The sequence below is a fragment of the Platichthys flesus genome, chromosome 11 (genome assembly GCF_949316205.1).
Source record: "Platichthys flesus chromosome 11, fPlaFle2.1, whole genome shotgun sequence".
NCBI classification, from domain to species: Eukaryota; Metazoa; Chordata; class Actinopteri; order Pleuronectiformes; family Pleuronectidae; genus Platichthys; species Platichthys flesus.
In genome coordinates this window covers 20223367-20235139 of record NC_084955.1, presented here as the reverse complement: position 1 = coordinate 20235139, position 11773 = coordinate 20223367, and the positions used below count along the sequence as shown (strand labels likewise).

Sequence of the window (11773 nt, the reverse complement as noted above, 5' to 3'; positions counted from 1 at the left end):
TTTAATAGTACTGTAATGGAGTAACATACCAATGCATACAACTTGAAATATCCATTTGGGAAGGTTGATTAAAAAGCGTGCCAATTATATTTCATTGATTTGAAACAAAAACAATAACTTTTTTAACAAGCCCTTCACCCTTTCACTACCACTGCTACTACAAGCATTAGGTATTTTGTTTAGATTACAAACTGAATGAATTTCAAATTTATCAAGGTTATCCCTGCACAAAGTCATGTTTTCCAAGAAAAATTACTAAATTCTAAATGTTTAGCGAATGTCCTAAAACTGTAGGTAAAATCTGAGCCATCTTGCAACTACTAAATTATGATGTCCATTTATTATAGTAAAGCTGATGCAAGTGGATGCTGCTGTATGCTAACAATAAAACATTGAATATCATACACACACTCTGTAGAGGAGTGTATGATTTACATAAATGAAGAGGTGAACCTAGAGTGTCTATACTGAGTGCATAACACAATGTTAAACGGCAAAAGTACAGTACCTTCTTGACAAACACTCCTCTGCATTAAACGTTCATGAGTTTTGTTTTATGTACACTGGAGAAAAAAAGCCTTTCATACAGTTCTATATTTATATTCATAAAAGCCTTTATTCCAGTCATTATCAGGGTCAAAGACAGAACAGAAAGAGCAAGTCACTAAGGCATTTCCTGGGCAATGTCTGTAACAGGCTATTTCACATAAAGTCAAATGGATAATTCAACATGATAGTACAAAGAAAAAACTCTGATACTGGTGCTGTGAGGGATTTTTCAGTGAAAGAGACGGAATCTGGGATAAACAATTGTTTTTCTCTCATTCAGCCATATGGCGTTTCCTGGTACAAACACAATACGTGTAATGCCAAGCTCATTATGGAAGGGAGAATATGCACAAGCATTCCCACTGTGGTACCACTTCATTAGAGCAGTACGGTGTACTGTAATTACACACCAATTAATTTGCTCATCCTTTTTAATGTTATTGGGATGGGCAGTGTTATCGACCTTCTATTAGACTTGTAATCCAGCTCTGGCACGCTGCCCATGTATGAGAGTGAAAATGTATTCGTAGTTTCAATATTTGACCTGGAGCCTGAAATACATGTGATGAGTCTCTGGTTTTCCTTTTTGTTACAAGGGCAAAGTTAAGTGAATAAAACTGAATGGTTGTTACCCATTATCTCTAATTTAAAAGTAATTTTTTCCCTCCAAGAACAGCTGCACGTGCAGTTTGTCACTTGTAGCTCACTGCTACCTTTCATTACACCCTTGTGAAAATTCAACAATGCACTATTGAAAAGGCACAGTTAATTTTTGAAGGTCACATATTTAAGATTAAAAACTAATATACTAAGAAATAATTACAGAATGTAAATACAATCAAAACAATGCAATATCATTCAAATCCTCAGGAAGGAGTTGAAAAATGTATTTTATTTGAAGGTGATATGGACAGCCATTCCTCCAGAACAATTGTTATTTAGCTTCATATCCTATTACAGCTACATATCCTGGGCTGACATTGCCCATAATAAGGTTCAGTGCACACTGGCCCTCCCATCAAGCCAATCCTCTGGTGCAGCTTCAGCCAGGATGGGTCTCTCACCCACTGGGTCCACGGAGACGGGCATGGCACGGGTCAGCCATTCATTCACCCCCAAATGTCCAATGATGCACAGCCATTGGGCTCCAGCACATCACCCCGGAGTGTGAAGCAGAACATCATGCATTGACGGCACAGTCAAGGTCAACAAAGAGAGCACTGGTCTGGACGTGTGCCATCAGAGTGAGAAATCCACCACCAGCCTGCATGAGGAACCGACCAGGGCAGTCACCATGATGGCAAAGATGCTGGAGGTCAGCTTTAGGTTGGACTTTCTCCTCTCAGAATCTCATTTGTACACTATATTTAAATATGTGAGTATAAATCTGAGGACATGAATCTGTAAAGGTAAGGCAAAGTCTAAATGTCATTCATTACCTCAGCTCTTCACAACATTAGAGACACTATGTAAAACCACTCTAGATAAATAGTTTATGGTCCTGCATTAGACTGCAGCCCATTAACATTAAATCAAACATAGACTTTCCATTATAAAAAATGAGGGACAAAATGTCCCCCTTAAAAGCCCCTCTAACATAATTGAGCACCACCACATACAATTGGCTTTGAATAAAATGATTCATTTTAATAAAATCCATTTTGTAACTGTGCAGTTTATTTTCAGGAAGGCCTGTGTCTTAAAATAGTCTATACTTACTGACCTACATTATGGCAGCACTCAGTTTTCAAGCTGAACATATAGCTAATCTTAAAAGGCATGTGCACAGAGTAGCTTGTGGTGTTGTATCAGTCTTTCAACTAATTTTACTTTTTCTACGTTTGGTGTGGATGTAGGAGTTTCTTTCTCTTCCTTTAACATTGCGAGATATGATGTTTTTAGATTTTTTTTGATTTCCCTGACAATTAATTAAATAATAAAAATCTGGGAACTGAGTGTAAGTAATTTTTAGATCTTACAGATTTGAAAAGTACCTTCATAGGAAGAATGTAAGGCCTTGGTAGAGGTATATGCCCCTTTGAGTGCCATTCTAAATTCACTAGATTTATTTTTATATTCATCTCACTTGATTCCTAACCTGTCTTCCATTGCGTATATTCTATAACAAAATCGTCCTCTAATGACATTGTCGCTGATCCATTTTTCTTCTCTCTTCACTCTCATATTGTTGTGGGTGTTCCTTTGAAATCCTTCCCTCATTCTCCTTGGCTTTTTTCCTAATTTCATCCCATCTTTTTTCATTTTGCCCCACTGCTCCTGCTCCCTCCAGCTCTCATGTCCTTTCACATCTTTCTCTCTTCATCTGGCTGGCTCCTATCCTCCCTCTGTTTCCCTCTCTCTCTCTCTCTCTCTCTCTCTCTCTCTCTCTTTTACATACTCCTGATGTGCTCCTGCTGGCCCCGGTCTGTCCAAAGGGATTAATTGATAGTGAAAGATAATAAATCTTCCCATTAGGCGCAAGGCCCCTGCCCATCGTTCATTATGAACCCGCTGCTCCTCAACGCCATGGCCTGGGGTTTCCCTGGCTTTTTTAACAGGCACGTCTGCAATCTCTACGCCAGCAAGGTTAATCTCTCTCTATCGCGGTTGATTGGCTACCTCACGTCACGACACATTCTCATTCATGCATGAGCACCGTTTGTGGCAGGTGTTTATTCCTTCCTTTCTCTCTCGATTTGCAGCGCACCATGTTTTACATGAGCGATCTGAGGCTCGCCATGCAGCAGCTGTTACATCTGACTGCAAAGATCCTCTGCTGTAGGGGTTTGAATTTTATGGATCTCAAAGAAAGGACCTATATAAAAATTAACATCCAGCAAATCACATTTTTCGTTATTTACTAGTAATATGATGGATACGAAATATAAAAACTATTCTAGTATCTGGGAGTTGTACTGAATTATTGCTAACCTGAGACCTATTTGTGGGCTCCTCAGACATTCAATCTTCAATGGTTCCTCCTTCTTTTTTCAGACCACAGATCTCCTACCTGCATTAGCCAGTAACTATATCCTTCTCCCAGTCTGGGCAGCTACCGTCCTTAACTATCCTCACATCTGTTTCGCTTTGTTCCTGTATAATTACTGTGACAAAACACACTATGAATAATTGATCCTGCTCATCAGGCGATTTGAGTTTATGTTGTTTACCATTAGACCTTGTAGTAGTATTTCAGTAGTATAATCCCACTGCGATTACAGTTTAGTACATCGTTGTAGCTTTAAGCTGTGGGCATCAACATTAGAGTTGATCTCGAGCAGTCAGAAACCGAAGGTCTTCGAAATTATTGAAGATTTATCCCTGGAGACATAGAGATGAAAATGTTGGAAAATAGTCTCTTTATATTTGAATTTAACTTCTGCAACACTTTAATTAGCTCTGTATAAAGCAAGAGATATACAGTATTGGTGATAATCATATAACTATAAGCTCAATTTAACTGTAAGTTGAATTTAATTGCAAGAGTGGACACAATTATACTCACTAAACATCCTAAATGGCTGTCACATGTTTTCCTTAAACATGCTAAAGCCATGTTTTCCTACATGATTTAAGCACGGCAGGACAACACAAATCAATCAGCAGCTGAACAGGAGATATATATAGTTTGTATTTTTTATTTAAAACTTCATAGAACCCATACAGCAAACTGTACAATTGAATTATTCACAGTGAGTTAAAAAGAAAATAATTCAATAGCTTTTCTTAAACATTTTGTTGAATTTCCCCGTGTTTTACTCAGATGTCGCTTATTCTAAGGTTCTCTTAACACATACAGTTACTAGGAAAACAAAATCTTTTTTTCCCTTTGTTTTTTACAAAACCTTACAAAAAACTATATTCATATAAATTCTGCATGTCCACAAGGAAAACCCTGGTTGGCACCAACATATTAAACATATTGTTTGAGAGGTTTTCTGCCAAATGATAGAAGCTTTGCAACTGAAAAGAAAGGAATACATTAAAAGGCATACTGTCATGACCGTGGGGAAATCAAAACTCACACACTGCTAATGGAACACAGGTTATGTAGCTTACATTTTGCATTACTTTTCTCTCACAGTTCATAGAATTTTTGTGTAAAATGACATTATTATTAACCTTGATTTATAAAAAGATATATATATATATATATATATATTTATATATTCAGTAACCAAACAGACTGAATCAGCCAAATCAGAAACCCTGTTGTAACTAATTTTGATTATGATGATTTCAGTTCTTTTCACATATCAGAGACGTGAAATACAGGCAAACTTGAGTCTTTGACCTGCATGACAAGCTACAGTACACATGAGGGTAACGTTATGTAGTATAGCCACTTTTCAGCTGTGGCCACATGTTAGACCAGGGGCCCTATTCACAAACATTCTCATACAACTCCAAACTTAGCCTAAAACTTTCCAGCAAGGGAAGTTCTCTTAGCAGCTCAGTAAGCACAAGACAAAAAATTGTTACTCGCTAGTAAGACAAGTTCATTTAAAAGGTGTTGGAAAAAAATGGATTAAAAGAACAGTGGAAGCACTGGAGAGATGAGCGATGTTTAAACTTAACTTAGTTTGTGGACACGTGTAAAACCATTTTAGGAATAGACTTCAAACCTGATGTTACAGCGCAAGCAGAGAGGCAGGTGAGGCAGAATATAGCAAAGCGAGTTAACGCCTCCTTCCCGTGCAGCACCAGTGTCATATTCATGTGTTCTGCAGTCTAAAAGCAAAAAACGGAGATTGCAGCATAGAAATTGGTTTCTTCATGCACAGGTGAGCGCTGTTTCACTTACTTACAACCACTGGCAACGTTATCTTAAAAAAAACGTAATAACACAATTTTCTCGTCAGCTTAAGGAATTTTAAAGCCTCTTAAAAAATCCTTGTCCCTGCTATGAACAGTTTTTCACTCAAGGAGGCTCTCTTAAGGGCTAAGACTCTTAGTGAATACCAGGATCTTGTCTTACCTGTAACAAGTTTCAATTCAGGTAACAATTTTCCATAGAGGTTCGACACCAGCTTTATGAATATGGCCCCTGGTCCTTATTGGATTCTCAATAGAAGTATAGGGGCAGTTAAATAAGATTAAACCTTACTCTAAGGGAGTTTCCGCTAAATTCTTGGGAAAGTTAAACATTTTCATTTCACGTTCACTTTGTAGAAATACACTAGCCATCAAATAATATAATGCATTAAAGCGTTTTGGGTCTATGGAACTGGGGAAGTAGTTTAAAGTGAACTCTCTAATGAAATAAATAGCATCTATAACATATTTGACTGTGAACAGAATTCATTTATAACAGTATAAATTTAGCAAAATACATTTTCTCCTGCTGATCTTATCTACATACTCTACTTTGCAGAAGGGAATCGATAAACAATTATACAGTGACTCTCTACCAAACCAACGCTAAGTTTTACAGATCGGAGTTTCCTTGAATCATATATTTAGTCATATATATTTTTTTTTTCGACATTTCCACAACTTGAATCTCACAGAGGTTTGTTGTTTGTTCAGCTCCCACGTGGCAGCAGCCCACAGACTCTTCAAATCTTCACACAGCTCTCAATTACACTCGCTTAACATATATACTTACTGGACAGACATTAAAGTCAACATCAACACACAAAACATCTGTCCTCAGTCTATTCACCATCTATTCATCACTTTTTCCTTCAGCATGTTACAAGTATGGAATTACTCTGTTCACAACAGGTAATGGGGTAAAAAAAAAGATAAAATCTTCATTTAAAAGCAAACCTTGGCCAGTTTTCATTACACTTAGTGAAAAAAAAAGCCTCTTGATACAGGCCTGTAAAATAAAGTAACTGTTCAACAACATGTTCGGAAATACTGGGGATATTGAGCCGTCATGTAGCCATGGAAAAAGACCAGCGCATATTTTGATGGGTATGTCACAATTAAATGCACTCAAAAATGCTCTTCAGTTTTAAGGTCAAAGTCTCTGTGCCTTACAATTCTTTATTGATACAATGCCTTCCAGCCCATTCTGTAGCATGCTATCATTTTAACCATGTTGAAAAACTGAACCTGGACTTTTGGAATTGATTAATCATTCACAAAGGACCAATGTCTTTTTTTTCACGGATTAGGAAGTTATTCCAGTAGATTTCTTAATAATGATAGTTTGAAGTGAGTTTTTTTTTTTTTTTTTTAACCAAGCAAAGACAATGCCACAATTGCCCCAAATACAATTCCCAGTCTGCATGTTACCCTACACCAAGGGATTCGTAGAACCCCTTGATAGTCAAATTTACACCACTACGATTTACTCTGCATGGACCTCAAGGTGACTGCTCTCTACAAAGCTAAGTTAGCAGTTATGGCTCTAACTTGTCAGTATATAGTTTGTTTAATGGTCAGATCTTTGGCAATATAAATGATTAAAATTCAATCATGTACAAAATCCTTTCTGACATAATTTGTGTTTCTGGCCAGATTTATCACATAACACTGATCCAGTCATCAATAGTGGAATTTCCTGTTTAATATGGATTTCTCTCAATTGTAGCTTGTTTTGCATCTATGGTTAATTTTTGAGGAACAATGTACACATCACTACTCTAACCAACAAACTGCTGAACAGTTGTCCCTGTGAACCAAGCTTTCAAACGATCCTTTATCATATCCTACTGCCTTTAAATCGAAAATTACCATATAAGCCTAGAGAACTGGTTTGAGGTAACTTTATTTTCTGCTGTCAAAGGCTATGTAGGAGTTTGTATAAATCAACAGGATAAAGGTTAGAACATGATATTTAACAAAACAAAATCAATGAAAACTGCACTTCCTTGTCCTTTTGTATATCTGTCATTTATTGCCATTCTCATCAAAGCCTTCAGTCCAGTACAATTCTCAGTCTTTTCACTGATGAGGATTCCTTGAAATTTTGTGTGTTTTCTTGTGTTTTTATGTTGCGCACGTAAACAGACTTAAAACTGAATATTTGGGTGTACTCTTTTCCCCGACCGCCCCACATATTTATTTTTTTCAAATCTTTTGTGGTTTGGATTAAAGTGGTGAATGTTGTCATACCTGTGTGGCGGATGCTGCCATTTTGAGATGCCCGTGTTTTGTGAGTGTCCCCATGTCACTGTGGTTGATGATGTATCTGGTGATTCCGTCTATGCCATTGTCTCTAGTCTCCGGCACTGCCCCTGACACATTGCTTATGAGGTTCTTGCCCTGGGGGGAACACAATGTCATGGGAACACAGGAGTCATCCCAGTGCTGCAGCTCATGTTGTCCTTTCCTGGGAGTCGTCGGTCGTTGTAGGCGTGCATGTTTATCACTGCATCCGTCTTCACCATGACTGGAGGCTGAGGCTTGTGTTTCACTCGCCTCTCGCAGGTGAACGACAGTCTGATCTCGTCCACCATGGCACTGCACAAAGACCTCTGGGCAAAAAGGGAGGATGCGGGGAGGAGAATAAAAGGAGAATAGGGGAAAGGGATGGGGGGTAAATGCTTTAGCTTTAAATTGTTCTGACAGCAGAGAGTGTCAACACTCTAAACAGTACAAAATGCATACGAACACAACATTCATATTGTGTTAACGCTTGTGTGTGTGCGTGTGTGTCCGTGGCTGTCAGCAATGTCAAATCGCAGCTCCACCACATGAAGCCTGCACACAGTTCATTATTGTTGCTGTGTCAGAAAGCGTGAACAAGTATGGTGCACGCAACAACTCGCTTAGCTTGAGTCAAATTAGCTATTAACAACAGTAAAGGGTTCATGCTACTCTGACATATTCAATGACTAATAATGGATACATTTTCTATGCTCCAATTTGCAATTATGCCTGTTAAAATAAGTAAATGTAGTGTTAAGGCCAAGTACTCCTGGGGATTAGCCACAGACATGCAAATCTTTTACAACATGTTCAAATTAAAAGCCATGAAAAGAGCACAGCTTCAGTTTGGAGGCTATGTGCTGAGGATCAAAAACAAAATAGGCATGTTAAGCAACTTGTTTGGTAAAATCAAGGTTAAAAAAATGTGTGCAGTGTAATTAAATTAAGTCTAGATTAGTTTCCCATCTATTCAGCCAAAACTCAGAATAGAGATCAAATTAAGATATAATAGCATGTTGTGTGTGATTTATGGGGATATACACCTGCTCACGTTCTGCAGTCTTCCTTAGCTTGTAGACGAATTCAGCAATCGCCACAAAGACAGACAGCACTAGGCCAGAAGCTAGCACGATGAATATACCACCCAGGTTCTGGATACCCATGGGCCCTGCCTCACGACGCTCTTCATCCAAGCAGCTGTTCCCGCTCCACCACTTCTCCTTCAGCATGTGTAGGCGCCCATCCTCCATGATGCTTAGGATTGCTATGGTGATTTTGTCCCTGTATGGGGAGCCTGGAAGCAACATAAGGTCGGTTTTACTTGGAAGAAATGCCAGCTGCAGTCTGTGATTATGAGGCTCATACACACGTTGTGGCACACAGTCTGCAGGGAGAAAAAACCATCCTGTCCAGTTGCATGGTCTAAAAAACATCCCCCTTATACTTTGAAGGGCGACACAAAACTCTGGATTTTTTTGTATCACTTCGATTCTCAAATATATTCCCAGGTCATTTGCATGTCTTACCGAGGGGAGTGCCGATGCCGTAGCCTTTACTATCGATGAGCCCTCCCACCTGGGTCAGGTTACAGTTCCTCCTAGTGATGTAGTCAATAGTGGTGGACTCCATTATGAGGGCGTAGTCTGACTTCAGCACCCTCTGAATCCCATCCTCAATAGACTTCACTAGGGACGTGCTTGGCCTGCTGCTCATGAAGGCCCACATCTTCTCAAAAGTAGAAACCTTAGATTTCTGAAAGGGAGGGAAAGATTAGTTTTAAAATACATTTAACCTTATTTGAACAATCTTTCTCAATACAGAAGAAAAAAAACGTTAAATATGCAATACTTTTATCACTGAGAAATAGTTAATAACTTTGTAGCCCAAATAATTGAAGCTTGAATTACTAATATTGTTGAAGGGCAGAATGACTGTATGTCATGGGGAGTTTTAAATGCCTGATTAAAAACTGTCACAGGCAATACATTTGTTACATTATAGACACAGTTTTTTACGAATATGGATCCTTTAGCTAGTGACCAAACAGATTTATGTGATTACTCCCACAGATCTCCACTGTTACAGGATTAAAGGGGAGTAAATTGAAGCTTTGTGCACATCTATTCTCATAAGTGCTACTGAAGCAGCAATAATAGAATGCCTCTCCATTAGTCTTGCATCAGGCTATGTGGTATTTCATGCAATTTTATGTGAGGTCACATTTATGCCATGTCTAATCCTAGATAATTACTGTCTAAAGACTTTAAGCCATTTCAAATTGTGAAAGATGCTGTTATCAGAAGCTCTCCATTATGTGTGACTCCAGTAGAAACACGGTATTTGTTGTTTTAAACTGTGATGTGATAGTCTGATATTAAAACTTAAAAGCACCAATTGGGATTACTTGCAAGTGTCCTTCTTATAAGATGCTGGTTTGAATTATAGCAGTATGTGATTCCAAAGGTCTCCTGTTGATGAATGCTTCCATATAGATTCCTTCTCCCTGCCCAGAGTACAAAATACGGCCACATCCAGCTTCTTTCAGCCTTTTAAAGCAGATGAAAACTTCATCCTTTGGAAGCAGTTGACTTGTCTAAATGTGCCCTTCTGTGCTCTTGATATCCTTTGCAATTTAACGAAACAACAGCCCCTCATAAGAGAGCATTCAATTGACATGGCAACCTTCTGTGGACATCTTAAATTGTGTCTAGCGTGATGTATTTGCTTGAACTGTTTCTATACGACACTGACACTGTGACTTGCACAGTGTGTCTTCTTATATCTTGTCATTGCTAAATGATTATCTTGGTGAACATTTACAGAAGTTAGCATTACACTGTATTTGGTCTTTTGGGGTCAGTGTATTTATTGACTGCATTTCATGTCATGAATATTAAAGGGGTGTAATGATGCATATTTAGTGTTACATATGTCTGGGGGTGACTAAAGCGTCTACAAATATATAACATTTATTATACCTACATGTAATACTTTATTACAATATCTGGTTCAATGTTTTCATCTTTATTGCTACAGGAACAATTTTCCTTTGACAACTGGATCTTTTCTATCCATTTCCCCCCAAAATTATGACACAACCTTCCATGCTATGGGAGGAATTTCTACAGCAGTCCATTTTCTTTAGTCCATTTCATTTGAGTGGTCTTATCCTAAACTACAAATCACATTTAATAGAATTAAAGCAAAACACATAACTTAGTATGTCACCCTAACATAACTTTAGGGCCAAATCCTTCTGGTTACATACATCTGCAAAGCCCTTATCCTCAGTATTTATCCTGCTTCTCTGCCTCACTGAGTCTACATCATCAGGGCTTTTCTGTGCAGGTGAGAGCAGAGGGCACTCGAGCCTTGCCGCTTTGATGAGGTAATTAGACACCTGTGTCGCCTTCTATTTATGACGCGACAATCACAACCGCAATTTAGAAAAGTTCACAGAAAGATCTTAAATAACTTCACATGGCTAATCAGAGGAAGCGAAGGTTGATTTCTTTTCAAAGGGTCAACGAGTCGAGTTGAATCCAGGCTGCTTCTTTATCATTACACCCAATTTAATATTCATGGGATGAAATGTAATAAGTTAGTACACTTACATTGTAGTATACTAACTAAATACATTTTTTTAAAGAATACACAGGCTTTTTCAGTTTTTCCAATTTCTCTGTGTTATAAGCTCCCTACTATAGCCAGGTAAAGCAAGAATCGAGAAAACTTTTCCTAAATGTGCTGGAAGCCTTCACAACAACTGGCCAATCAGAGCCGACTGGGCTTTACAGCGAGGGGGGCCTCAAAGACTTAGCAGCTAAAACCAAGCCTTTCAGATGTGTGGCAACATTAGAGCTTGTAAACCTTTTTAAGTTATATATCCCAAATTCAAATAATGAACCTAAATATGAGCATAATAAACAAAAAAGACGACGTACAAAAGTCATTACTAATTATGTCAATGCACATCATGAACCAATATCCCAAACCAAAACACGTTCTCAAAGCTGCAGGATCAAAATCATAAACCTTTCAGCAAACTCAACAATGAAGCCTACAACATTTATGAGCTCAGCAACAAAATTTGCCCAAGAAAAATCCCTTCTCTTTTTCG

The 11773-nt window shown here is 38.2% G+C and overlaps 1 protein-coding gene across 1 annotated transcript in view; it reads right to left on the bottom strand.

Moving 5' to 3' along the window:
- Positions 1 to 7654: 7654 nt before the first annotated feature.
- grik3 (glutamate ionotropic receptor kainate type subunit 3) overlaps positions 7655 to 11773 on the bottom strand; it is a 78803-nt gene continuing 74684 nt past the window's right edge. The window contains exons 14-16 of the mRNA XM_062399783.1: positions 9180 to 9405; positions 8697 to 8947; positions 7655 to 7979 (exon numbers count right to left, since the gene is read on the bottom strand). Of these exons, the coding sequence (XP_062255767.1) occupies positions 7785 to 7979; positions 8697 to 8947; positions 9180 to 9405 (672 nt within the window). The 3' untranslated portion in view covers positions 7655 to 7784. The remainder of the gene's footprint in view (positions 7980 to 8696; positions 8948 to 9179; positions 9406 to 11773) is intronic.